Source organism: Lycorma delicatula, chromosome 10 (assembly GCF_047948215.1).
Source record: "Lycorma delicatula isolate Av1 chromosome 10, ASM4794821v1, whole genome shotgun sequence".
NCBI lineage: Eukaryota > Metazoa > Arthropoda > Insecta > Hemiptera > Fulgoridae > Lycorma > Lycorma delicatula.
The window spans coordinates 42,753,369-42,778,876 of NC_134464.1; the positions used below are offsets into that span (position 1 = coordinate 42,753,369).

Below are 25,508 nucleotides of genomic sequence, written 5' to 3' on the forward strand. Positions count from 1 at the left end.
TTCGAATCGGGCTTAATTTTCTTTTCTCTCTTTTTAATTTAAATATATTAGTTTATTAATAATTATTAACCTCTAATTGTAAAAAGTCTCAAGTCTTTTACAATAGATATAATCCAATAAAAAAAAAAAATATGAAAAAATCTGAAGTTATTTGTGAAATAAAATTTTATGTACTTTTCATTTAAAAAAAAAAAATTGTATTTGTAATTTAATTGGCATAAAGGAAGTCATGTGGTGTCCGTATCAGATTATTTACTACTGAGTATGGTTTCCCTACACATAGACAATCACAATCTGTGCATCATGATCAATCTGTCGATCATGATCGTACCCGCTAATCCTATTTAAAAAGAAAAAATATAATTGCTAGTTATTACCTCTTGTTCAGGTAGATTTTCAGCAATAGATGCTTCATCAATGAATTCACCGCTGTTCTTTTTATGTTCTTTTATACGCTGTATACGATCACGTTTAACATTACCAGCTGACACAAGCACAGATTTCAGAGCTCGTAAACCGAAGTCATAATGAGACTGGTTTGACAACTGTTCATCACATAACCTATGTAAAGTATTTTACAAATATCAGCATCATATATGTAACAAAACTAATAATAAATCAATGAAATAACAGAATAACAATATAAATTTAAAAATAAATTACATAACAAAGACAATAAAACTGCATCTTTATGATAAAGATGTTATGTTACAAAACCCAGACTGTCCTCAGCAATAACATCCTGGAAGTTGATATATGATGCAAGATAAAATACTAAAAATCAAAGCCTGTTAGTTCAAAAAATGAGTTTCTAATACAATTGATTATATCTCAAGTTAAGAATGTTGGGTGCAGTTAGTTCCATGGTTTTTCAGCATTTTTTTTAATCATTTATTAATCACAGTAGTTGATGCCACTTAAAACAAAATAGAAGAAAGAAAAAATACTAATTTCTGAAGAAGTTACATAGATAAATGCTAAAATATTCTAAATTCTATTAATATAAACCACCTAGTATATAATATTGAAATATGACATACCTTATCTTAATTTTACCATATGTACTTTCATGGGATCCCGCATCCTCAGTCATGATTGAAATATTTAATTAAACTCCTCATTAAAAATACTAAAATAATAAAAACTGCTTATTAATTAAAAATATGAGTGCTGCTATCTGTTGCAGTTTTTATAAGACTGTCCCCTCAAGCACTGTCTGTTTATTAAATTGAAATTTTGTTTGTAGTTATAAATATATAGTATCTTTCTAATATATTTCATTTTATGCCATCTTCATTAATTTCTAATATTTCTAAAATTGTGCTAACATCAGAAATAGAATTTTTACTGTTTATTATATGGTCTGCTGTATTAGATAAATCTAATTTATTATGTTTTTAATTTTTATAAAGATCAAAAATCTAGTTTTAAAGGATCTGTTTGTTTTTCCTATATAAATACAATCACAATCATTATATTTAATTTCATAAATTCCACACAGATTGTTTATTTTACTATTTTTTTTTTTTTAAATATGCTATTATTTTATTTTAATAATAATAAAATAAACAATCTGTGTAGAATTTGTAAAATATATCAAGGTTCAATTTGATAAACCATCAGACCATGTTTGAGAACACAGTATTACAAAAACTTCAACAGACAGAACTTGTATAATAAATTAATGCACAATTCTCATTATTTTTGGATTTTTAATTTTCAATATCAGTTTAATTAAATATTTCATTCATAACTGAGAATGTGGGATCCCTGAAAGTATTTTAATGGCAAAATTAAGTTAAGATATATCTTATCTTAATATTCTGTACTAGGTGGTTTATATTAATAAAATTAAAAATATCATTTAACAGTACAGAGGAATAATGCTAACCTTGAAAAAATTAATTTCAGTAAAATAATAATAAATAAAAATCTAAACTATATATTTAGGATGACAACCCTAAAGAATAAATTGAAATATGAAAATCTAACGAGTCATGTATGCTAACATCAGCCACTGGTATGTAAAAACAGAACTGACAAAACAAGGGAAATGAACAGCTTGAATAAAACTTAATGCAACTTACATATTATGTTATAACATATCCATTAAAAATTTGCAACAGTAAAAAAGTACATAATAAATAATATTAATCCTGCCACCTTGATTATAAAGTTGTGCACCTTCTTAACCTAAATATAATAAGTAAGCTTATTGCCTTGTAACTATATTTTAAATGCACTACCTTTTTTTGTGTAAGATGAGCTAGCTATACAGTATTTATATATATACATTTTCTTAACAACAAAAAGCTGTTTAAATTTATTGAAACACTACTTAAAACCAGTAGCAAGATGAATGATACTTTCTGTAACATGTCAGTAGAGTTAATATTATCAGTGTTAATGACTGTAATAAGATTAATATGATCTCTTATAAAAAGAGATTTTTGTAAATTGATTGCTTAAATTGAGTAAAACATAAGTTTTTAAAGAGCCAAATCAATTTAAACCATGACAATAGTCCATGTAGTGAAAAAATAAGTAACTCTTCATGACAAAGGATGCTCAGTATAGCACTAAAAATAAACCAAGATTATTTTTTTTATCAACGTTCAATTATTTTAAATATTATCTAATTAGTAACCTTATTATTTCTATGTCTTGAATTATAACCATTAAACAAATTAATAATAATAATAAAATATCAATTACAGTTACATACACAATGCTTATTTTAAAAATGTTAAAAAATTTTAATTACCTTCAATCCCAATTAGTTTATAATACTGATATATTTTAATTTAAGTTATAACTTACTTGAAAAATGGTACAATTTTGCACGCCAACTTTTCAGCAGATCTGAAGCCCTGAGAGAACAACATAACCTCTGCAATAAGCTGTCTATCAGGTTTTGTCATAGCAAGTGAACGGAACAGCTTTTTCAAATTATCTGGCAGATTGGAACGACCAGCATAACCTGGATTCATTGTAATAAATATGGCCATATCTGTTGATACTTTAACTTGTTTACCCACAAGTTCGACTGTAATCGCTGTAATATTAAAAAAATAATAAATTAATGACAAATCTTTATACTGTCGCTTAACTACAATCTAAAAAATTGAAAAATTTAACAATAGTTGTGGTAGCTTTACAATGAATATTCTCAAATTTATTTGTATTATTACACTAAAAAAATATTTTTTTTTTAAATTCACACATCAACCAGAAAAAAAGTCTAATAAAAATAACAAATTTTATAGATCATCATTTATTTAGTGTAAATTTCACAAAAATAAAATTATTTATAAAAATATGTAAAAGAGAAAAACTTACAACCGTCTCTCTTGCAATCAGTTTGAGATTTTAAAGCCTCTTGAATAGTCTGAACTTGTTGTGAAACAGCAGACAGCATTCTTTCTTCCAGTCTATTGAATTCATCAAAGCAACCCCAAGCACCAACCTAATTCAAACAGATATTTAAAAAACAAAATTTAAATGTAAAAAAAAATCATATCTACATATTTCTGATAGAAATTTAAAATAGAGTAAAATAAATGATATAAAATAGGATAGAAACAATGTGTTTCCAAAAAAAAATATTTTCAAGTTTTGATTTTATGTAAAATTATGCATGATATATATATATTATAAAATTATGAGCATCAATAAAAACCACAGAAAAAACATTAAATAATGAGACTTTTAAAGTACACAAAAAAAATTTTTTTAAAGATAAAATACATCTCAGAATATAATAAAAAAATAGACTTCATATATAAAAACTTACTGCATATGTGAGTGTATTATACGGTTACTACACCACCTGGTGTCACAAAGGAAAATAACTAAATATTGTTTAATAGTAACAAATTGCTGTTCTACAGTCTTAAACAATAAAGAATTTAGCAATATTTTTTTTTTTTATAAATGCAAATATTATTTCACTTTTTAAAACTACAAATACACAAAATAAGTCTGACAGTAACACTAATCCATATATAAAACAAAAGTTTAATATAGTTTGGTGAAACAAAATTTTGAATTTTTTTAACCCAATAATCTTCAAAACAAATAAAACTTAATACTTAATCCCAAATATAATTCATAAAAAAGTAATTATAACACAGAAATACATCTATAAATGTACTTTATTTTACCTGACATAAACCAACGAATATTCTTCCCATCGCTTGGAAATCAAATGTTTCATCACAATTGAATACTAAAACAAATCTACCCATCTGGTGACCCAGTGCTTTAACAGATTCTGTTTTACCGGTACCAGCAGGGCCTAAAAAATAACAAAAAATGTATTAATAACAAACAAAATAATATAACTTCAATAACAATATTTTAGAGACAAAAATGTAATAAAATACAATTGTAAATTTAAGAAAACCTCACACTGTATATACAGATTTATATATAAAACATCTGCTTTTATAATGTCATTAAGCTCATTTTTTGTTTTATAACATCTATTTTTAAGTCTATTACTGAACACCTTTCCACACTAGTCTGCACAACGAATGAAATAAACAATAACCAACAATTTTACATATATTAACAGGATAAGGTAAGCAAATAACTGATTTCTTCTATCTTTTTTTTAATTGTTGGATATTTATTTTCTTATGAGGAATATATATCCAATAAAACCTTTAGCTCAAAATCAATGAAGTTTTGTTACGAAACTTCATTTGAAAAATAATAATAATGTACAGTAAAATTTCAATGTGACAACCAGTATAATTTAATCCTGGTTGAAAAATAAGTTTTCTAATGTCTATTTTTATCACACTTTAACATTTCTTTTGTAAATTGTAAAAATAGTACAGGTGGTAATGATAGATCCAGCTACCACAAATGATATTAAAAAAGGGCATTATGATTCAGTGTGCATACACACACGCATGTGCATGTGCATGTGTGTGTATGTAAGAAGAAAATTTTCCTCTAGTTATTTCAACTCTCTCTAAAAACAAAAAAATTGAAATTATATAAAAAAAAGAAAAGAAACACTTTCAAATATTTAGGTTTTAAAATGGTGTAACTATTATAAAATAAAATATAAACTACCATCAGTGATAAAGGTAAACAAACTTAGCAAACATTTTTGTGACTTCAGTCCAAATTAGATGTCATTGAAAAAAATAAAATTTTGTTATGCAACTTCTTCATAGAATAAAATTATGTATTACTTTTTCAATTTTTTTTTTAATAAATTAATTACAACCAAAGAGGATGTATAAATTTTAATTTTTTCCAAATTCAGCTAGCGTAGAGGCAGGCAGTCAGTCATACTCTAGTTAACTGAGAAATTTATTAGTTATAATTGTTAAAATATATTACATATATATTATTTTATTGAAATTAATCCTTTTAAGATTCATATTAGCCCTCTGTGCTGTTATATGTTAAATTCTATTAAATAAATCACCTAGTACAGAATATTGAGGTATGATATATATTAGTTATAATTGTTAAAATATATTACATATATATTATTTTATTGAAATTAATCCTTTTAAGATTCATATTAGCCCTCTGTGCTGTTATATGTTAAATTCTATTAAATAAATCACCTAGTACAGAATATTGAGGTATGATATATCTTACCTTAATTTTATCACATAGCTATTTTCACGGGATACTGTATCCTCAGTCATGATTGAAATATTTAATTAATTAAACTGCATATTAAAGTTTAAAATAATGAAAATTGTGTATTAATTTATTATTTGAGTGCTGCTATCTATTGCAGTTTTTATAACACTGTCCCCTCAAACACTGTCTGTTTATCAAATTGAAATTTTGTTTGTATTTATAAATATATTTTTCTAATATATTTAATTTTATGTCATCTTTATTTATTTCAATCATTTCTAAATTTATACTAATATCAGAAATAGAATGTTTACTGCTTATTGGATGGTCTGCCATAGTAAATAAATTAACCTAATTTATTTTTTTGTAATTTCTATAATTATCAGGAAATCTATTTGTTTTACCTATACAAATAGGTTTGTATGCTGATTTAAATATTTATTTTTTTAAGTTTTAGCAATGTTTTAATGATATTATTAGTGCATAAATACATATATTTGTTCACTCTCTTGTCTTTATTAAGTATTGTTTTTAAGGAAGTTCTTTTTTTATTGTGTTTTGATAGTTGTTTTTTATAAATATTATATATATATATATATATATTAATATGAATATGATATTAATTAAAATAATATCATATCCATTTCAACCACTTGTTTTATGATGTTTATTTCATTATTTAACTTTTATGTATGTATTTTATTGCCTAATTAATCATATTTGTATAAGTGTTAATTTTATGAGAGCAAGGATAATTTGATTTTTAATGAATTGTTATATTATTAGAAGTAGGTTTCCTATATATTCTTGTTTCAGTTTGGTTATCCTTGTTTATTTCTATATTGAGATCTAATTAATTTAATACTCTATTATTATCTATTTCAAATGAGAATTGAAATTCACAATTCTTAAATTTCAAATTTTCATTATACGAATTTAATTTGTTTAATATTATTAGATGTTCACTGTTTATTATCGTGTTATATATAATCAGAATAACATACCGTGACTTTATGTGTAAAGTGATACCATGTATTAATTTGTTTAATTTAATTTGTTTAATATTATTAGATGTTCACTGTTTATTATCGTGTTATATATAATCAGAATAACATACCGTGACTTTATATGTAAAGTGATACCATGTATTAATTTACTCTCAAAATCCTGTAAAAATATTTTTGACACAATTGTGATAGTGGAAATTCCACAGGTAAGGTATTTTTTTGTAGATGATATCTGATATTAAATTCAAAATAGTTTTGTTGACATATATTTCTTATAATGGTGATGATACCTTTAATAAAATTTAGATCTTGGTTACTTTTGAATTAATTTTTTTTATTATTTTAATGGTATGGTCTATAAGTATGCTAGGATACATGTTAATTATATCATAACTAACCATTCTAGTGTCTTTATTTACATTTTAACTGCTTAATTTATTTACTACTTCATAACCATTTTTTATATTAAAAATGTAATAATAAATAATATAAATATAAAATTGTCTACTTAAAAAAGTATATATATATATATATATATATTATCATACAAAATTTCAAAATAGAAAACATATTTTCAAATAAAATGACAACTAAATAAGGTAAGTTTAATTTAAATTACTGTGTTTTGGTTATTTATATTTCATACATCTAGTGTGTGTATATATATATATATATATATATATATATCATTAACATACCGAATGGTGAGCCACCCAATCTTGCTTCTAAAGCTTGAGTCATGGTTAGGTAACATCTATCAGTTAAAGGTGTTTGTACAAGTCTATCTTGTACACCAAGATATTCAAATCCATATAAAAATTTTGCATTCGCCATATGTATTGTTAGTTGTTGCAGTACTTCACTTTGTTTTGGATCGAAGTAAAATCTCATTTCACATAACCATTCAAATGCTTTAGGACTACAAATTTTATTCGAGATTAATCTTCTGGTGACGGTTCTTTTATGAACAAATTCATTAATCTGAAATTAAATTAAAAACATTATAATTAGAAAAAAATACTAGTAAATTTATCACACAACATATATCTAGCAGGCACATTTATACCATCACAAAAAAATTATGAATGGGAAACACCTACATAAACATGGCCATCCAGGTCCATAGCTGGCTTATTTACCTTTCTTTTATCATTTGATTCTGGGATTAATTCATAACAAAATTTTATTTTAAAAAATCCTAAAAAAAGTGAGTTTAATATTATCAGCTAAGATTTCTGTATCACTTTATTAAGATGATTTTGATGAAGGGTGACATTTTGTGAGGACTTCACAATTTTTGTGAAGCAGTGTTTTTCCTCATTTCATTAGCTTTTTTAAGTATATTCTTACTATCAAATGGGGAAGCTGACATTTAGTTCATTATGAATATCAGGCTTTTTCTTTAACTTACTCAAACAATATCTTAACTACGAACATTCATCATCCGTAAAAAATTACTGTTCAAGAATCAATCAGTACTACTTCTAAACTGAAAATATTTCTATTTACAATATATACAATGTGCACATTATACTTGTTAATAAATAAAATATAATTAATTCCAGTAGACTTACTTGATTTCATGCTTGTGGAAAAAGATGTTTGGGCAGTTTTAAATAGAATCAACCAGAAGTGGGCCAATTTTAAATTAATAACATAGAATACTATAAAATGACCACTTTGTATATATATATATATATATATATATATATATATATATATATATATATATATATATATATATATATTATTACAGCTTAATGTTTCTGATTTAAACACAAAAAATCAAGTGAAACAGATTAGAAAAAGATTGTATATTTGATTCAAATAAAAAATTGTAATGTTAAAAAAAATATGAATAACATCTATGTAAGTTTTTACTTCAGGATAGAAATAAAATGACAACTCATGAGAAAATGGTACATCCAAACTGTACAATATTACAATTTTATAAAGAAAACTTTTTAAGTTTCTGCTGCTCATTTGGTAGAGACAGATAATAGCTGACATAATAAAATGAAGATTCAATTCACAAGTTGAATATCACTTCTTTTTTCATTTTATTATCCTTCTTAAAAAAAAAAAAACACACACAATAAAAGAACTTCTTAAAAGTTCTGAATTACTTAAATTTTTTTAATCCTGCAATGGATGTACCTAAAAGTTTTATACTAGCAAGTTTTTGGTGGGCTCACAAAACAGCGATCGTTATACTTTTAAAAAATGTATAAAAATGATTACAGTAAATCTTTAAAAAAATTTGTTCTAATAAAGGGAATACTAAAATTACTTTTTCTATTCCTTTAACAAATTTGATATGATAATTCAACATTTATCATAACCAAAACAGTACTGGTATACCTAAGTACCTAACAATTAAAATGTTTTTACACCTAAATTTATCATGGTTGGTCCATGTAGTGAAATCCTGGCTGTAAATATTCTAATAAATATATAAAGTTCATATAAAATAAAAGGGTTGCTTGTGTTCGTCCGAAAAAGAAAATAAACAGTTGTTTTTCTGAATGAAACATCATACAAAAACCAGCAGCAAAGGAAAATTAATTTATAATTTTCTTTAAACAATTATAAAAATGCAATATAAATCAATAACAATCCAAAATAAAAGCATAAAATTAAACTTCAATCAAATCCACAACACAAGGTATACACAAAATATAAAAATATCATTATTAATGATATAATAAACCTTTATATAAATGCTTAATATTTTTTTTTAAGGGGTACTATTAATATATTATTGTATTCTCAAGGACATCTTTCAAAAATATAAAAAAAGTATTAAAATAATGTTATTTTTCTAAATTTGGGGTTAATCTCCATATCGTATGATAAAACTTCAAACAATAATAAAATTTGTTATGGATTTTTTACTATTAAAGGAGGGTCAATGAAATTTTCTGGTGTTTCCAAAATTATAATTTAATTTAAAAAAAAAAAATGGGAAAAAACATTTTAAAAATTAAAAATAATTAACAATAAAAACCAACCAAGTGTTCAAGTTTTTTTCTGCGCAACGGAGGTTGTTCTTGGAGAACTGAATCGGCTAACACATTTAATGTATTCTCAACTTGTGCCAAAACCTTTTCAAGAGGAGCCAACTTGTTTTCAGCATCAGCATTTGGATTTACCATCTGATGTAAAGCTGATTCTACATCTTCACTCCAGAGAATCTGAGCTGCCAATACAACAATTTGTGCCTTTAATAAACATAGAAAAAAAAAATACTCAAAATTTATTCCTTTGTAACATGGTTAAAATATAAATATTACATAATAAGTAGTTTAATATTAAATTAAACTATAACAATATTATTAATTATTATTTCTTGCATAAGTGCTCTTTTTCTTAAAAAAAAAAGTAATATTTTATTGTATTCTAAATACTTTAAAAAAATATTCTCTTGTTTTTATTATTTCATTTCTCTCATTATTATCTCATTTAGAAATAATAATAACACAAATAAAAAGATTTATACCTGATATTTATCACACCAAAGCATGAATGCATTAGGATCGATAGCACCATCTGCTAACTGTTTAATATCTTGAACTGCTTGTGCTAAATAAGATGCTAATGTAACTCTCATTTCTCTCTCTACCAGTGTCAACCATTCATTAATTTTAGGATGTTCCACAGTCGATACAGGTGTACAGAACTTTACCTAAAAAATAAAAAAATAAAACTTAACATAAAAAATTCACAACTGAAATCTTAAGATACTACTATATAACAACTTAAAAAAAATGAAAAATGAAACATCTTCAAAGAAAAAAATATGACGCAGCCAACACCTAATGTCCATCCAACAAATGATGAACAAATATAACGCATAATTTAAACCAGCGACTGTTTAGTAATTATCTTTCTTCCAGTTAGATATGTCTAATAATGCAGAGTATTTTGTATAAAACTAAAACTTCATTACACTATTTCACTGAACAAATGAATTTTTTTTTAAATAAATTAACTGTTAATTAAAAGCAACACTAAACTGTAGAGATTCTGCTTGTTAAGGACATCTCTAAAAAAAGTAACATCAGTTTTCTGTCAGGTATATACTGACAGATGTCAGTATACCAAATATTGAGATCAGCATCTCAATATCTCTACAACCACCAAATCAATGTTTAGTTTTATAAAAGTTTCTTAACTATCTCTTCAGAATAATAAATGAAGTTACCTGACTAATTACTGCAGATAATACAAAAAAGGAAAAAGAGATAAAATTAAAGAAAGAGAGAACTTATTTAAGTAAAACAGTAACAATTATAACTCGTTATATAATGATTTATATGTCAACTTCCGTAAAAAAAGAATTCATTTGAATAGTGTTGCAATCTTTCTTTAAAGTTAATTAAAGAATTATACATGAGACAAACAACAGCAGTAAAAGTAAGTAAGAATATGACCAACTGGGTGAGTCTAGATCAAGGTGTTATGCAAGGATGCTGATTCTCACTAACATTGTTCAACATTTATATTGAAGATATGATAAAAATATATTACACGAAAGAAGTATATGAGGACAAAAATAATATCCATAAAGTTTGCTGATATGATAATTCTAGCTGGTGGCACAAACATACTACAAAGATCAGTGATAACCCTGGAGGAAGGAATAAAAGAATATGGAATGAAAACAAACATAAGAAAAACTAAAATAATGAAAGTAAATAACAGAAAAAACTTAAAGGTAAAAACAAATGAAGGAAGAATAAAAAAATGTGAAAAATTACAGATATTTGGGAAGTATGATAAAAAGAGGACTGGAAGAGCATAAAGAAATAAAAGGAAGGATAGTGATGGCAATGAAAGGCATCAGCAAGAGGAAATTACTATGTAGTAAAAGTTGGCAATTAAAGAAGATTTTAGCCAAAAACTAAATGTATATATCTTATTGTATAGAAGTGAAGCATAGAGGTTGAGAAAGAGGTAGAGGAATGGATTGAGGTTTTTGAGATGTGATATGGAGAAGGATGGAGGAAGTAAAAGAGACAGACAAAGTGAGGAATGAGGAATTAATGATAAAGATTAAAAAAATAAGAGCATGCAAGAAGTAATTAAAAGGAAATTGGTTATGTAGTTAGAGGAAGTGGAATCTTGATAACTGCACTGGAAAGATCAGTAGAAAAAAGGAAGAAGAATGTAGTTAATATATGAAGTGATGCTTGTAAACAAAGATAACAAAGGAGAAGGCTTAGGAGAGATTGGATGGAGCCAATGGTGACCTGCTGCCAGATAGAACACCAAATGATGCAATCTCTTTAGAGGAAAAAAACATTTTATAGAACTAAATAGAGTCCACAAACACAATTGGTGCATCAGTTTCATTTCACAGCATGCACATATATTCATCAAAAGCTTCTTTCTTTCCTTTTTTCTCAAAATAAATTTATGTCATTCGATTTATTATACTGCTTTTGTAAAAATTTCAGAAAAAAAACACAAATCTACACTTGTTTTATAACTGGGGATGACTTATACAGGGGACAGAACTTACCTCTTCACCCTCCCTTGATGCTATACCAACAATAACTGTATTATCTTCATTTAGAAGAATGGCAGCAACCCCAGCAAACATCTTCTTGAAATGTTTTTGTAATCTTGCAATATTTTTACTGTTACCAATAATTTCCAAAAGATCTTCATCACCAACAAAGTAAAATCTAACAAAAGAAAATAAATAAAGACATTTAAATTTATATATCACTAGTAACTCATTGATAAGCAAATTATATTAATATTTTTCATTTTAGCTGTAAAATAAACTATCAATTCTTCTATAGATATATCATAAATAAATAAATATATCTAAGAATATAAAAGACATACACAAACAAACATACCTTGGGAATGAAGTCCTTTCTCTTTCCAAATATTCACCGAGGGCTTTTTGAATTTTTCCTAGGAGATCGGCCAATCTCTCTAAAACACGTTGTACACCTTGAATATTGAGAACATCCATGACCATTGGTGATTTTGATACTTTCTTCATGAGCCCCAAGAAATCTGAACTTCATGAAATAACAACAATAAACTTTTAAAAATCTATCATAAAGAAAACACATCTCACTAATGTAAACAGCAGAAAAAAATTTATTATAACATAAAAGCAAAAATGTATTGAAATAAATTTTATTATAGTTGACATGTCAACAGTAACATACACTTCCTTCTTATGAACTGATATCAATGCTGGTTATCAATAAAATATAATGAACATAACGTATAAATTATTTTTTTTTAAATGTTTTAATTTTTACCTTATGTTATGAAATCTTGAAGTTTCCACCGGAAGTAAAGTTTTAATATCAGCACTACCAGAAAATATACCTTCGAGATACACCCATCGGCGTTGAACATCAATCCATACATCAAACAAAGCATTGATTCTATTTAATTTCTCTTCCCAAGTCAGTGCCTCTTCTTCAAACACCTAAATGTATAAAGATGAGTAAAAATAGTGTAAAATTTAATTAGTATATTTAATCAACTAATTAATTAAATTAAACTACTTTTAAATTTAATTACTCAATTCTTTTTTAAAAGATGATTATAACATTTGTGATGGAAAGATGCCAACAACTATTGGTGGATATGACACTCCAAAGTTGCTACTGTCCATAGAACTGCTTAAGAAGACATGAACAGAACATTATTTTATTGTCACAAAGCAAGCATTAATTACAATACAAGAGCAAGCAGTACAAGAGTGTATCAGAATAAAAGACGGGTCTTTAGGTTTGTTAACTTATTAATTTCTTATATGCGTTCTCACCAGCCTAAGTCCTTATCAAGTTACTGGAGTTGTGAGCTGATAAATTTTGCATCATACCTTTTCAAAATAAACACCATTCTTAAAATGTATATAACTGATTATAAATTTCTCCCACAATAAGCTATTCTTTTCAAAACATATAATTTTCTCGCACTATTCAGCGCAAATTATTACCAATAATTTAATGTTATTTCATAATTAAAATTTTAATAATTTATACATAACAAAAATTCTATTTTACTCTATTAAGGTAATGTTATAATTATTTATATAAAAAGTACTTTTAAATTACAGCATACCTTATAATATGGTGACAATTTCATTGCAGCAACAGAATTAATATGCTCTTTAACTCTATTGAACAAATCATCCCAACCTCTAATAAGGCGACACTTGTTTTGATAATTAACAAGATCCAACTCATAACTCTGCCATGATTCTCTAACCTAAAATTATTATGAAAAAGATTAATAATTTTTAATTAGCTTATTACAAACAAACTGAAGAAAATTTTTTTCATAACAAGTTGACTGCCAATCAATCCAATAAAAGTGGCTCATGAAATATAGTGCATTTGGTAGTACCATTTATACTCCATTGCAGCTGTTACTTTTCCTAGGCATCACTATTATTTCTGAAAAGATATTTGTATTAAATTATTAATTAATGTTATCCCAGTATTATTAATGAATAACTATTCAAAAAGAGTGGGTTTCGCACGATTGTTGTGAAGAATTGACAATTTATTATAAAAAAATGGATAATAAATATAAAGCACGAATATCCGGTCTTGATAAAGGTCTTTCTATTAAAAAAAAAAAGATAAAATGTTTTATGGATATGAAAAATTAAATAAAACTGAATTAATGCAATATCTACAAGAAATTAACTACATCATTTCAATTAAGAGTAAAGATGAATTAAGTTTAACATTAAAATGAAAAGTTTTTTTATATTTTAATAAAATTACAAATTAGTAAATTATTTATAAATAGTTTTTTTTTGTATTTCTCCCCTAAATTATGCATATGCAAAATCTTTCAACATCTAGCAATAATTATATGCTTTTATTTAAATTGTTCTGGGCACTGTGTCACACAACAGAATGGTCAGAATTTTTTCAGCAATATTTATCCTACATTCAGATGAGATAGAAGGCTAAACTTCTGTACACATGCTTGATGTCGATGAAAATGCATTCTGATCACCAAAAATTCAGAGAAAATTTGATGTTTGCAAATAACAAAAATGCAAACAACCACGATGCTTATGAAATAAAGACTTCCATGCAGAGTGCCAGTCAGTTGTACTTTCAGCAACGCAAGAAAATGAATAGCCTTTCAACTAATAGCTGTCAACTAGTGTCCGTGTATCACTGCTCTTAGATTTATGCACTAAGTATTTGATACAGTTATTCATTTTGCTGCATCATTATACTTTAGAAGAAATCTATCTACGATTGTATACAACTGTAGAGTTACATAAAAAAAGTATAAAAATTTCACTATTTGAAAATTATTGAATTAAAATTATAACTGTTTTGAAAATTTTGCCAATACATATATATTTAAAAAATAAAAAATAAAAATAAAAATTCACTTTCATATTAAGTGAAGAATAAATGTTTGTAATAAACTCTTTAATTAAATTCAAACATTTTACACTGATAATGATGATCTGTAAATCTGTTTTCTATTCACAGTAGTGAATGTACTTTTATGTGAACAATTATTTATCACATCTCTCAGCTACACATTGATTGAATTTATTAACAAAATTTCTTTATATTTTATATCACAAATAATAAAAACATGGGACACCCTTCATTATATTACATTATATTTTGTAATCGTTTCATTTATAATTTGCTATGTAAACAATGAAGGACGCCCCATGCTTAAAGGAATTTTGTTAAAAAATTCATTCAATACGCATTATTAAAATTAAATGTAGCTGAGATGTGTAAAAAATAAATTTTTACATAAAAGTACAATCACTAACTACTGTGAATAGAAAACATATTTAAAGATCATTATCAATAAAAATGTTATTTGAATTATGTTATCAGAGTTCATTATAAACATTTATTTATATTCTTGATATAATATGAAAGTGAATTTTTTTTTTTTAACATTTTTAAATAATATGTTTGTATTGGCAAATTTTTCCAAAGAATTTATACTTTAATTCAATCAATAATTTCCAAATAGTGAAATTTCAGCACTTTTTTGTAATTTTTTCATTAGTTAAATAAAAGTGTATTTTAAAATTTATTTTTCTATGCATGATGCTGACATTGAACTCAAGGTTCAAAATTTTTTTAATATCTTATGAAAAAAAAAAATAAGCAAAAATTCTTTGCAGTGTCAGTCACTACACGCTAATAAACAAATATTGAAAATATTTAAAAAACTCATCAGTGATGCACTGTCAAAATTATCCACTAAAGAATCAGCAACAAGACAGAAACATTCTCTTTTTAGAATTATGTAAATTTGGGGAATCTTGCTATAATGATAAAAGGGACTGACATTTTCATTGCTATATCAAGATTCTTGTTATAGAATTAAATACAAACTTTAAATTGATACATTTTTGCATCTTACTTTGTACATTGGAGCAATGTTTTAGAATTATTTTGTTACCTAACTCTAAGATTTTCAATATGTAAATAAAATCTGAACATAGATAAAATATTCAGGGTCTGAAAATATTTCCTTTAATAATTTAGTTTAAAGAAAAGATTTTGGTACATATTACAACATTAAGCAAGTAATTTTTAACTGTATGTATTTTTATTTTTAGTACATATTTTCATTTTATTTAAATATTTATTATTTACGATTTTTCATTCAAAATCCTAATTTTCATTATGGCATCAGAAATACATTGAAATTAGTTAAATACGTCTACTAATTTATTTGATGATGGTAATATCTCTGGTTCTGTTTCACTTTCTTCACTCCCATCCTCTTCTTTCTTATTCTACAACAGGAAACTTCAGATGATCAGAAATCATCATCACCATCAAAAGCTCTTAAAGTAAGTAGACAACTGATGAGCTCTACATAAAGATCAAAGTCTGTTCCCAGAACTGCAGAATATTGAACTGTTTGATCCATTCACTTAATGGAAGGCAGACTTCTTCATCATAAATTGTTCATTTGTGGGTTTAAAACAAGTCCAATAATTTGGAATGGATTTTTTTACTGTTGTAGTTTCCCATGTTTTTTCATGTTTTCATATTTTTCCCCGTGTTTTTTTCATTGTGAAAATTAACTTTTTTGTGAGGTGACTTTTTAATAAATCTTAAAAATATTTTCTTACGACAGTAATTCTTTTCATACATTTTATGATAAACTGATCCATCAGCTGTAAAATACTTGTAATATTGGCCAGGAAGAAAATTATTTTAATTTTTTTTATATTTTATCAGTACACTATTGTTATCATTACTAAAAATTTTCTGATCAACTTTACTTAATTAATCATTCCATAAACAAATTTCTTTTTAAAAAATTTCAGTCATCCAAGCTTATCCATTACTTCAATACTTTACTTGTACATTTACTGGCTACTTTTACTAGTAATTATTTTATATCTCAGATTTTTCTTTATTTATTATTACTAATAACAAATGTTTTTCTATCCCTGACCTATTAACAGAGAATAAAATAGTGACTTGTTCCTTTGACATTTTTTCACCAGCAAATTTTCACTTTTAAACCTTAAAAGTTTTATCTGGAAGTAGTTAATAAAATATTCCTATTTCATCAGCATTGAATATGTCATATTCCTTAAAACCATCACTAGTACAAGGTCACATAGTTTTTAAATCACATTTATAGAATTTAAATCAACATACCTAGCTTTACTATTTTTTTCAAATAGAATATTATGTACATACTTGAATTTTTCCAGCCAACCATTAGCACCTTAAAAATTCAGAAATCCTAAATTTTTTGCAAAGAATTTAGCTTTTTTTACTGGGTTGTTTGATGGAATAATTGAATTACTTATTTGCTGACACCACAGCAGAAATACTCAGGATCAGGGTCAATTTGATACTGATGCATGAATCTTTTAGAAGTTACTCCATTCATTAAAAGATTTTAATTGTTTTTTCCCACTGTATCTCCATATTATGTCTATAAGTGAACTGGGTAAATTAATTTTTTTCAACAGTCCTTTCAAGAAAAATAATGTTGTTTAGAAGTTTGTAAAACCATTTCCATTTAACAACTAATGAAAAAAATATCTACCTCTGAAATCACTTAAAATGAAGAAGCTAATGGACAGATGTAAAGAGACACTTAAGATCATTATTTAAACACAACTAACTCAAGAATTCAGATTTATTTTTTTACTCGGGTACACAAGATGCAGAAAGTTTATTAATCTTAGATGAAGGTAAAAGAAACACTAATTTCTAAAGTGAGCAAAGAAAGTTGATAATGATCATAGAACCAAAGCTTAAAATTTCTTGTGATTGACAGTCGACACCATCAAACATTAATGCTAATTGTAGAATATCACATTTCTATCTGAATAAAAATAAACTTGATCCACAAAGTATAGAATAAAATTAAATTAGGTAGGATGATACTTACCTTATATCACTGTATATCCATAAAAATACGTTCACCATTTTCTCACATCTTCAGTTGATCTTTATTGTTCATGTAAAATTACATATTATAAATACACACCATTAACAAAATAAATTCTTGATAAATACAATAAAACAGAATTTTCTAAAACTTTAGATATAAACTTTAACGTCTTTTAACTTTAATTTTTCATGTGAACAATAAAAAGATTGTATCAACTGAAGATGCAAGAAAATGAAAGTACCACAAAAAAAATAAAAAATACTTATTATATATAATTTTAAAAACAGCTTACCAAAATTATATATATTGGTTATTATACCAAACGGTGCCATGATTAAAAAATTAAAAAATACCTGTCGAAGAAATTCTTCAAGAGCCATTTCACCCTGAGCAGTTAATATGATTTCTTTTACCGTTGCTTCATTTAATTGTAAATCAACATCCCACACCTGGCCAAGAGATAAATCGGATAAAACCCAGTTAACTCTTAATTTTCTCATCAACTGTTTCCAGTGTCGTTCTTTCAAAGCATCTGATTTTAATTCTACGATCATCATATTCACCTGAAAAAAATGTAACTTTTATAATAAATTCAGACTAATTAAAAAAGAAAACATTTCAAAATTTTACACCAAATAATTTATGCAATGCATAATGTTATTTTGTTGCTTAAATACTACATATTTGACATATTCTAAATTGCTCGTTAGGGAAAAAATAATTTATTTTTATGTTTTACAAAAATATGCAATGAAATACTATACTGGAAGCTCGATTAACTCGCTTAAAATATTAGTAAATCAAGAATAACTATATATTTGTTTTGTCTTGTCAAGCATTTTAATTTCATATTTTAATAATGCAACATTATGGATAAAATGTAAACATAAATACAATAAAATAAATAAAAAAATATCATATGTACATGTAATGTGTTAACTATATACAATAATAACTATACAAACCTTTGTGTAACCTTGCAATAATCGTTTGACATAATCATAAGAAGAATATTGACGTAACCTAGCAGGTAACTCTTTTAACTGTGATGTTAAAGTATCCAACTGCTGTCGTAATTTACGTGGTTGTATAGATAACCATGGTTTTTCACGCAGTTCATCAATCTGCATCCATATACGGCTTAATTCAGACCATACACCTCTTAAATCTTGTAATTCCTCAAATACCACCAACATTCTATCTTCATTTGTACTGACACCACCTAAAATTGAAATACAATATCAACATGTTATGATAATATTGAATATTGATTACATTGAAATACAATATCAACATGTTACGATAATATTGATTACGAGATTGTTCAGGAAATAACAGAACTTTTTTAAATTTTGATTATTCATTTTATAGATTATTGGTTCTTGTCACCTTCAAAGTACACCCTCCTTTATTCACTCACCTTTCCAGCAGCGTTTCTACTTCGCGAAGCTGTTCTAGATAGTTTAATTTAAAATGGCCTTACTTGGTCTTACTGGCCTAAGTTGAACTGCAACAGAATTTACAGTCTGTTGTTAAGACAATACAATAATTTATAATACTGTTGTAAGATAATATTTTGTATGACCAATTTTCTTATTTGGCTGCTAGCCTAATCATGTGAAATTATAAAGACGATACTTGCACATAGAAGATTATGCTGTGATGATTCTTGGTTGTATTACTGGGGAATAAAAAGGAAAATAAAAATATCACAGCCAAGATGAAAAATGTTAAACTGTATTGAACAAGATGAAGGACCAGTACCTTGAATGGTAGAAACAAGAGAGAAAGAGGAGAAGCATATGCTGAAGAGTGGTTGGTGGATAAGAGAAAAAGAGATAAAACCAAGACAACAATGAAAAGCAAAAACATTCAGCAATCTGGAATCTACTGGAATGAATCTAGTGTATATAATGGACATATAAATATAATAGAGCAAAACAGTAATGTTGCTGACCTCATGTAGGAAAAGCAAAAGAATAAAATATAAAAGTTCCGGTTTTTCATTCCAGTCTGCTTTCAATATCATCTTTATTTCATCGTCCTTTATAATTTTACTATCTAAATAACAGAATTCTGCAACCTCTTAACATACTACGTGAAAAAATTAAACTTGTCTTAGAAAACATACATCAGAGAGGACCTTAAAGTAATTTCTGAACCATCCATAGGACAACATACACACAGTATAAGTTAATACTGTGATCAACTCACAGTAACAATACAAACTCAAGGTTGTAAGAAAATTTTATAATATACACCATCACTAACCTGGATCCTGAAGTTCAAGAGCTTCTTTAGCTTTTGCAACATTATCTCTTTCTTCTTTGAGACGAGAAAATTTACTTTCAAATAACTGAAGTTGTTGTAATGCCTCATCTGGTCTAAGATGTCCTTCAACAGGTTTACTACGTTCCCAATCAACTAAGAAATCATTCGTCCTGCTTTCAACTGCTTTGTCTTCGGCAACAATCTTTTGTTGTAAGCTTTGCACCTAAAAACATTTTTAAAAATATACATTTCAGCTGAATATTTATTACCAAGCACTAATTATAATCAAACCCAACACATTATGAAATTAAATAAATGTATTTGAAAAAAAAAAAATATATATATATATATATATATATGGCCTTCTAGATAAATGTGATGAGTAGAACCTGTTACCTGAACCCGCAACACCAGATACTACTTTATTCAAATTTGAGCACAAAAAAAATGTTTAATGTTTTAAAAAATGATTAATTTCTAAGACTACAATTGTATTAGTGAAGATGAAACTGAAGTAGGCCTACAGTATAAGTAAAGAAGATAATCTTTTCCATAAAAAGAAACTGATTCTGTAATGCTAAGTTTCGTCTTATTCTACTTCATTTGAATACTAGGTACATTATTGGGAGAAAGGGTTGATATCTATTATTCTTATACTAGTGAATATTTGTTAGAAAAATATCAGCCATTAAACAACAAAGGTTGTTATTATAATAGAACAGCTAAAGCATTAAAATTTATGAACACACCTACCTAAAAAAAATCATTGCTTTTAAATAAATTAAGACAATGTATTTATGCATTCAAATATAGCAGGTACTTCAAGCGGTAGACGCAAACTTGCATCTGTAAGATAAATAATAAAGATGTAAAATGTAGGTGTTTAACGAACAGATATACATTCTACAAACAATTTTTTTTAAAATACTTTAAGTAACAATAATTTACATTCTTTCATACCTGAGTCTGTATGGATGAATCTTTACGTTTCATTATTTCATTGAAAGCGCCCCATTCACCTTCCATATTATCAACATGCAACCAGCTGTTTGGAAACTGAAATCTTTGCCTTTCCAATATCCTCTGACCTTCTCTGTACATCTCGACCTAAAATGAGTAACAACAAAATTGAAATTATAAAACACAAAAAGCTTTTTCAAATATTATCAAATTTTTAAAAGACTCACTTTATCATGGTACATGGAATTGTGCTTCCAGAAGATCCTTTCAAAAATAAATTATATGGCTCCTTATAATCAGATCATGGATCTGCTGGTGGCACTTTTGTTAACGGGACCTATATACTTATACTTAATACTATATACTTAAGTGGTAAGTAGGAACAATCTTCAATATGGTCATATAAATAACCTGTATTGTTGATTATTAATTTACTAACTATTTTGACAAATTTCGTGAGCTAATAAATTTTACATTGTTCAAATGCATTGAGATCATGATTTTTATATACTATAGTAATATTTTCATTTTGTGGTAGTATCTGTATGCAAGTTCTAATTTTATGGGGAAATTGGCAGGGATTGATTCTGTTACTATACATAATGGTGATTATTTATATTCTTAATGTGTTATGAGTAAAACTAAGCGGTCACAGCAATTTAATTTGCAGACCACTTGGACTGCTGTGGTTGTTTTGATAGTTGCCAAACTAAAACATAATCCTATAAGTTTTTCAACTAGTTTCCTATTAAGTTTCATATTGGAAACTAACTATAATTATGATCCAAATAAATTCATGGAACTATTGGATTTCTCTAATAATTATTACAACACTTTTACTCTTGAAAAATTCCATATATACAATAACAAATTAATAAATTAAATTTGATGATGATATTTTACATAAGCAAATAATAAACAATAAATTAAGTTGGTTAAACTGATTCCACAATTTACAGAGCTCATTAACAATTGTAAAACTATTAAAATACAAAAGTAGACTTTTTTACTTAAAACTTTAACTTTTGACAAATTTAACAAAATGACGATCAACTGTTATATATATAATTTAATTATGTAAGTTTTATAATTGTATTTATTTTAATCATAATTATACTCCTCCTGAAGATGGCAGCATAGCCAAAAGTGCTGGAGGAAGTCAAATTGGAATTTTGGTAAACAGTTCTTAAAATTATATATAATAATCCTATAATGTAAGGTCTTTGAGTGAAAATTGTATCATTCTGGAAATGTAGACATTCTTGTATGCATGGAAAGAATCTACCATTCATCAATTTTGGTTTAAGTGCATTAATGGTTTAATTCAAAGTAAGAATATGACTTCCACATCTCAGATTTTTGCAGAAAATAATCTCAAAAAAGAAATTAAAAAACTGAAAGTGATTTTACTTTTCCAAAAATATTTAGTTCCGTAGTTAAAATTTTATGTTTTTATAACTTGAAATTAGATTAATTCTTTGGGCTATTTTTTCAATACAGTTTGGACATATAGTGTTTTATGAGGATTAATGTGCGTTTTAAAAACCCCTGATATAAAACAAAGAATTCATTGAAATTAACCGAAATCTCAAAAAAGTGTAAAATTGGCTAACGTGTCTATACAAAATGGCCACTCAAAATATATGAAGCACCCTAAAAATAAAATAACCTCTCTTTTTAACTCTCTACTTCCAGAAGACTATGACAAAAGCGTAACTAATTTTGTCAATAACTACTATATGGTGGTATGAATTGATTGACCCCACAACTCAAATTACGGTTTAATAAGCTGTAGGTAGCTGTTTATAACTCAGTGGCAACTTAAAAGATAAAAATTTAATGAAGAATTGAATAATATATATTATTTTTTTTACTTTTTCGAACATTTTTAGAAGTTTATTTTATTTATTTATTTTTTTAATTTAATTATCAGAAATACCCACAAAAATAACATCAATATTAAAAATAGCTATTAGTAAGAAATCCAAAAGGTACCTATATAAAAATAAGAAAATGAGTGTAAAGGAACAAATTAAAGAATACTATTGATTGCAATCTAAGGCAGTCTGATATTCAGGAATATTTATTATTTTTTTGCCTCATGATTTTAACGACTTTCTTGAAATTTTGTGTGAAAACACTTTAAATATCAAAACGATTACAAGACATATTACAGAAAAGCACAGTCCAATATTGATTATGAAAAACAAATATAAATATTTTAAAATTATCTATTATTTAATTTTATTCACAAAATCTTACACTTATCTATAACAGGCTTACAGTAATACCACTAGAAGTAATCCTCCCCTCCCAAAAAAAAACCACATCAAAATTTGTGCAATTTGTGATAAAGTAGACATACACACAGTACATATATAAAAAGTTAATTGTACAATTAATAAACATATTCCTTTTTTGAAATTTCAGCATCAATTTAATATAACTGAAGTGGAACAGTGCATATATTCCATGTCTAATTATATTTTAAAAGATTCTATAATATTAAGATTAAATCTGTCATTAAATATGTAAATAATAAACTTTACATTCAGTGTTATACATGCTTTTCTATAGAGGTGAACGCATCAGGATCTATGGAAATAAAATTCAAGCAGCGCATAACCTATTTATAACATATAAACTTTTAAATAACAACATTCCTTTATAATTCTCTTTACTTTTCTTATAAGTTTTATCATATTAATTGCCATTAAAATACAAACCTCTTTTTCCCATCCTTTGACATTTCTTTTCAATTGCTGTACAAAAGTAATGAAGCAAACAGCATCTGATGTACTAGCTGCTTCAATCGACTGTTGTTCTAATTCACTACGATTCTAAGAGAAAAAAAAATTAATAACCAAGACAGGATTAATTAATATTAATGTAATAAAAAATAACTACGTAAAATATAAGTAAAATGGTACTAAACAGTCTTGTAAATGATTTTCGTGTGTTAAATTTATATTTTTAAGAACTAGATAAGTTAAATAATAGAAAGAAATGTAAATTTTAAAAAAATGTACTCAAATTAGTGGTATACATGAAAATTAAATTCCAGCAGCAGTTATGTGATGGTTTGGAACTAGATTAATATTAAAATTCTTGTTCATTCGACTTTTATAATATTCAGAGTCCGGCAACTAGGTGTGGTGGTTTTGAAAAGAATGTCACGCATGCTGCAGCCCAACGCAGTCATGTGTATGACTGTAAATAAAAGGCAGACTTGTACAGCCTCAGGTCGACCATTCCTGAGATGTGTGGTTGCTTGAAACCCAATAACCGAAGAACACCAGTATCCATGATCCAGTATTCAAATCAGTATAAAACTAACTGCCTTTACTAGGATTTGAACCATAGTTCTCTCAACTTCGAAATCAGCTGATTTTCAATGACGCGTTTACCATTAGACCAACCTGGTGGGTTAAACAACAGGATCTGTAAGATCACAGACTGCACAGGGAGATGATCAAACTGTACTGATCCCAGAAAACAGTGAAAGAGTGTGACAAGCAGTGGAAGTCAGCCCTCATCATTCAGTGGTGCATCACACTCTCGGGAGAGTGTGATGCATCACACCACCAAGAGAACCTTCCACTTCCAAGGAGGTCCAAATGTAAGATTCTCCGAACTGATCTGTCTGAGTTCAGAGAATCTTACACTTTGACCTCCATTTCCATCTCTATAGGATAATGGTTGTTCAGGAACTGCAGCAAAATGATGTTATCAGATGACATAGGTTTGCAGAAATAATGTTAGAATTGCTGACAGACGACATGTTTTGATCATGAGTAAGGAGCTCCACTTCCATTTATCAGGAATGATAAACAGAATTTCCGGTACGGAGCACCTGAAAACCCACAAGAATTGCATCAAAAACCTATGCAATGCACAAATTAACTGTTTGGTGTGGCTTATCTCAAACCTGAATTATTGAGCCTTATTTTTTTCACAAAAACGAGCAAACAGTGTGTGTTAACACAGATCACTTGCCATGTTGCGTGATTTTTCCTGCCAGAATTAAGAAGACGATGCATTAACCTCAACAGAGTGTGGTTCCAGCAACAGCACTTGTCGTACAAGAGCAATTATGACTTTTTTGAGACATTTTTCTAAACACCTCATTTCATTGCATGGGGATGTCAAGTGGCCTCCTCCTCAGTCACCAAACTTGTCATCTTGTGACTATTTTTTATGAGGCTAGTTAAAAGCTTAAGTTTACATAAACAAACCGCGTAC

At 26.6% G+C, this 25,508-nt stretch overlaps 1 protein-coding gene across 3 annotated transcripts in view; it reads right to left on the reverse strand.

Annotated features, from left to right (window-relative positions):
- The window catches only part of Dhc64C (dynein heavy chain, cytoplasmic), a 211,087-nt gene that overhangs the window by 106,457 nt on the left and 79,122 nt on the right, over positions 1–25,508 (reverse strand). For all 3 annotated transcript variants that reach the window (XM_075376527.1, XM_075376528.1, XM_075376526.1), the window contains 16 exons: positions 23,993–24,106; positions 21,267–21,413; positions 20,307–20,529; positions 19,001–19,257; positions 18,389–18,598; positions 13,722–13,868; positions 12,908–13,080; positions 12,491–12,658; positions 12,145–12,310; positions 10,120–10,305; positions 9,632–9,841; positions 7,319–7,601; positions 4,164–4,297; positions 3,340–3,466; positions 2,821–3,055; positions 378–561 (listed from right to left, as the gene is read on the reverse strand). In XM_075376527.1, the coding sequence (XP_075232642.1) occupies positions 378–561; positions 2,821–3,055; positions 3,340–3,466; positions 4,164–4,297; positions 7,319–7,601; positions 9,632–9,841; positions 10,120–10,305; positions 12,145–12,310; positions 12,491–12,658; positions 12,908–13,080; positions 13,722–13,868; positions 18,389–18,598; positions 19,001–19,257; positions 20,307–20,529; positions 21,267–21,413; positions 23,993–24,106 (2,964 nt within the window). The remainder of the gene's footprint in view (positions 1–377; positions 562–2,820; positions 3,056–3,339; positions 3,467–4,163; positions 4,298–7,318; positions 7,602–9,631; positions 9,842–10,119; positions 10,306–12,144; positions 12,311–12,490; positions 12,659–12,907; positions 13,081–13,721; positions 13,869–18,388; positions 18,599–19,000; positions 19,258–20,306; positions 20,530–21,266; positions 21,414–23,992; positions 24,107–25,508) is intronic.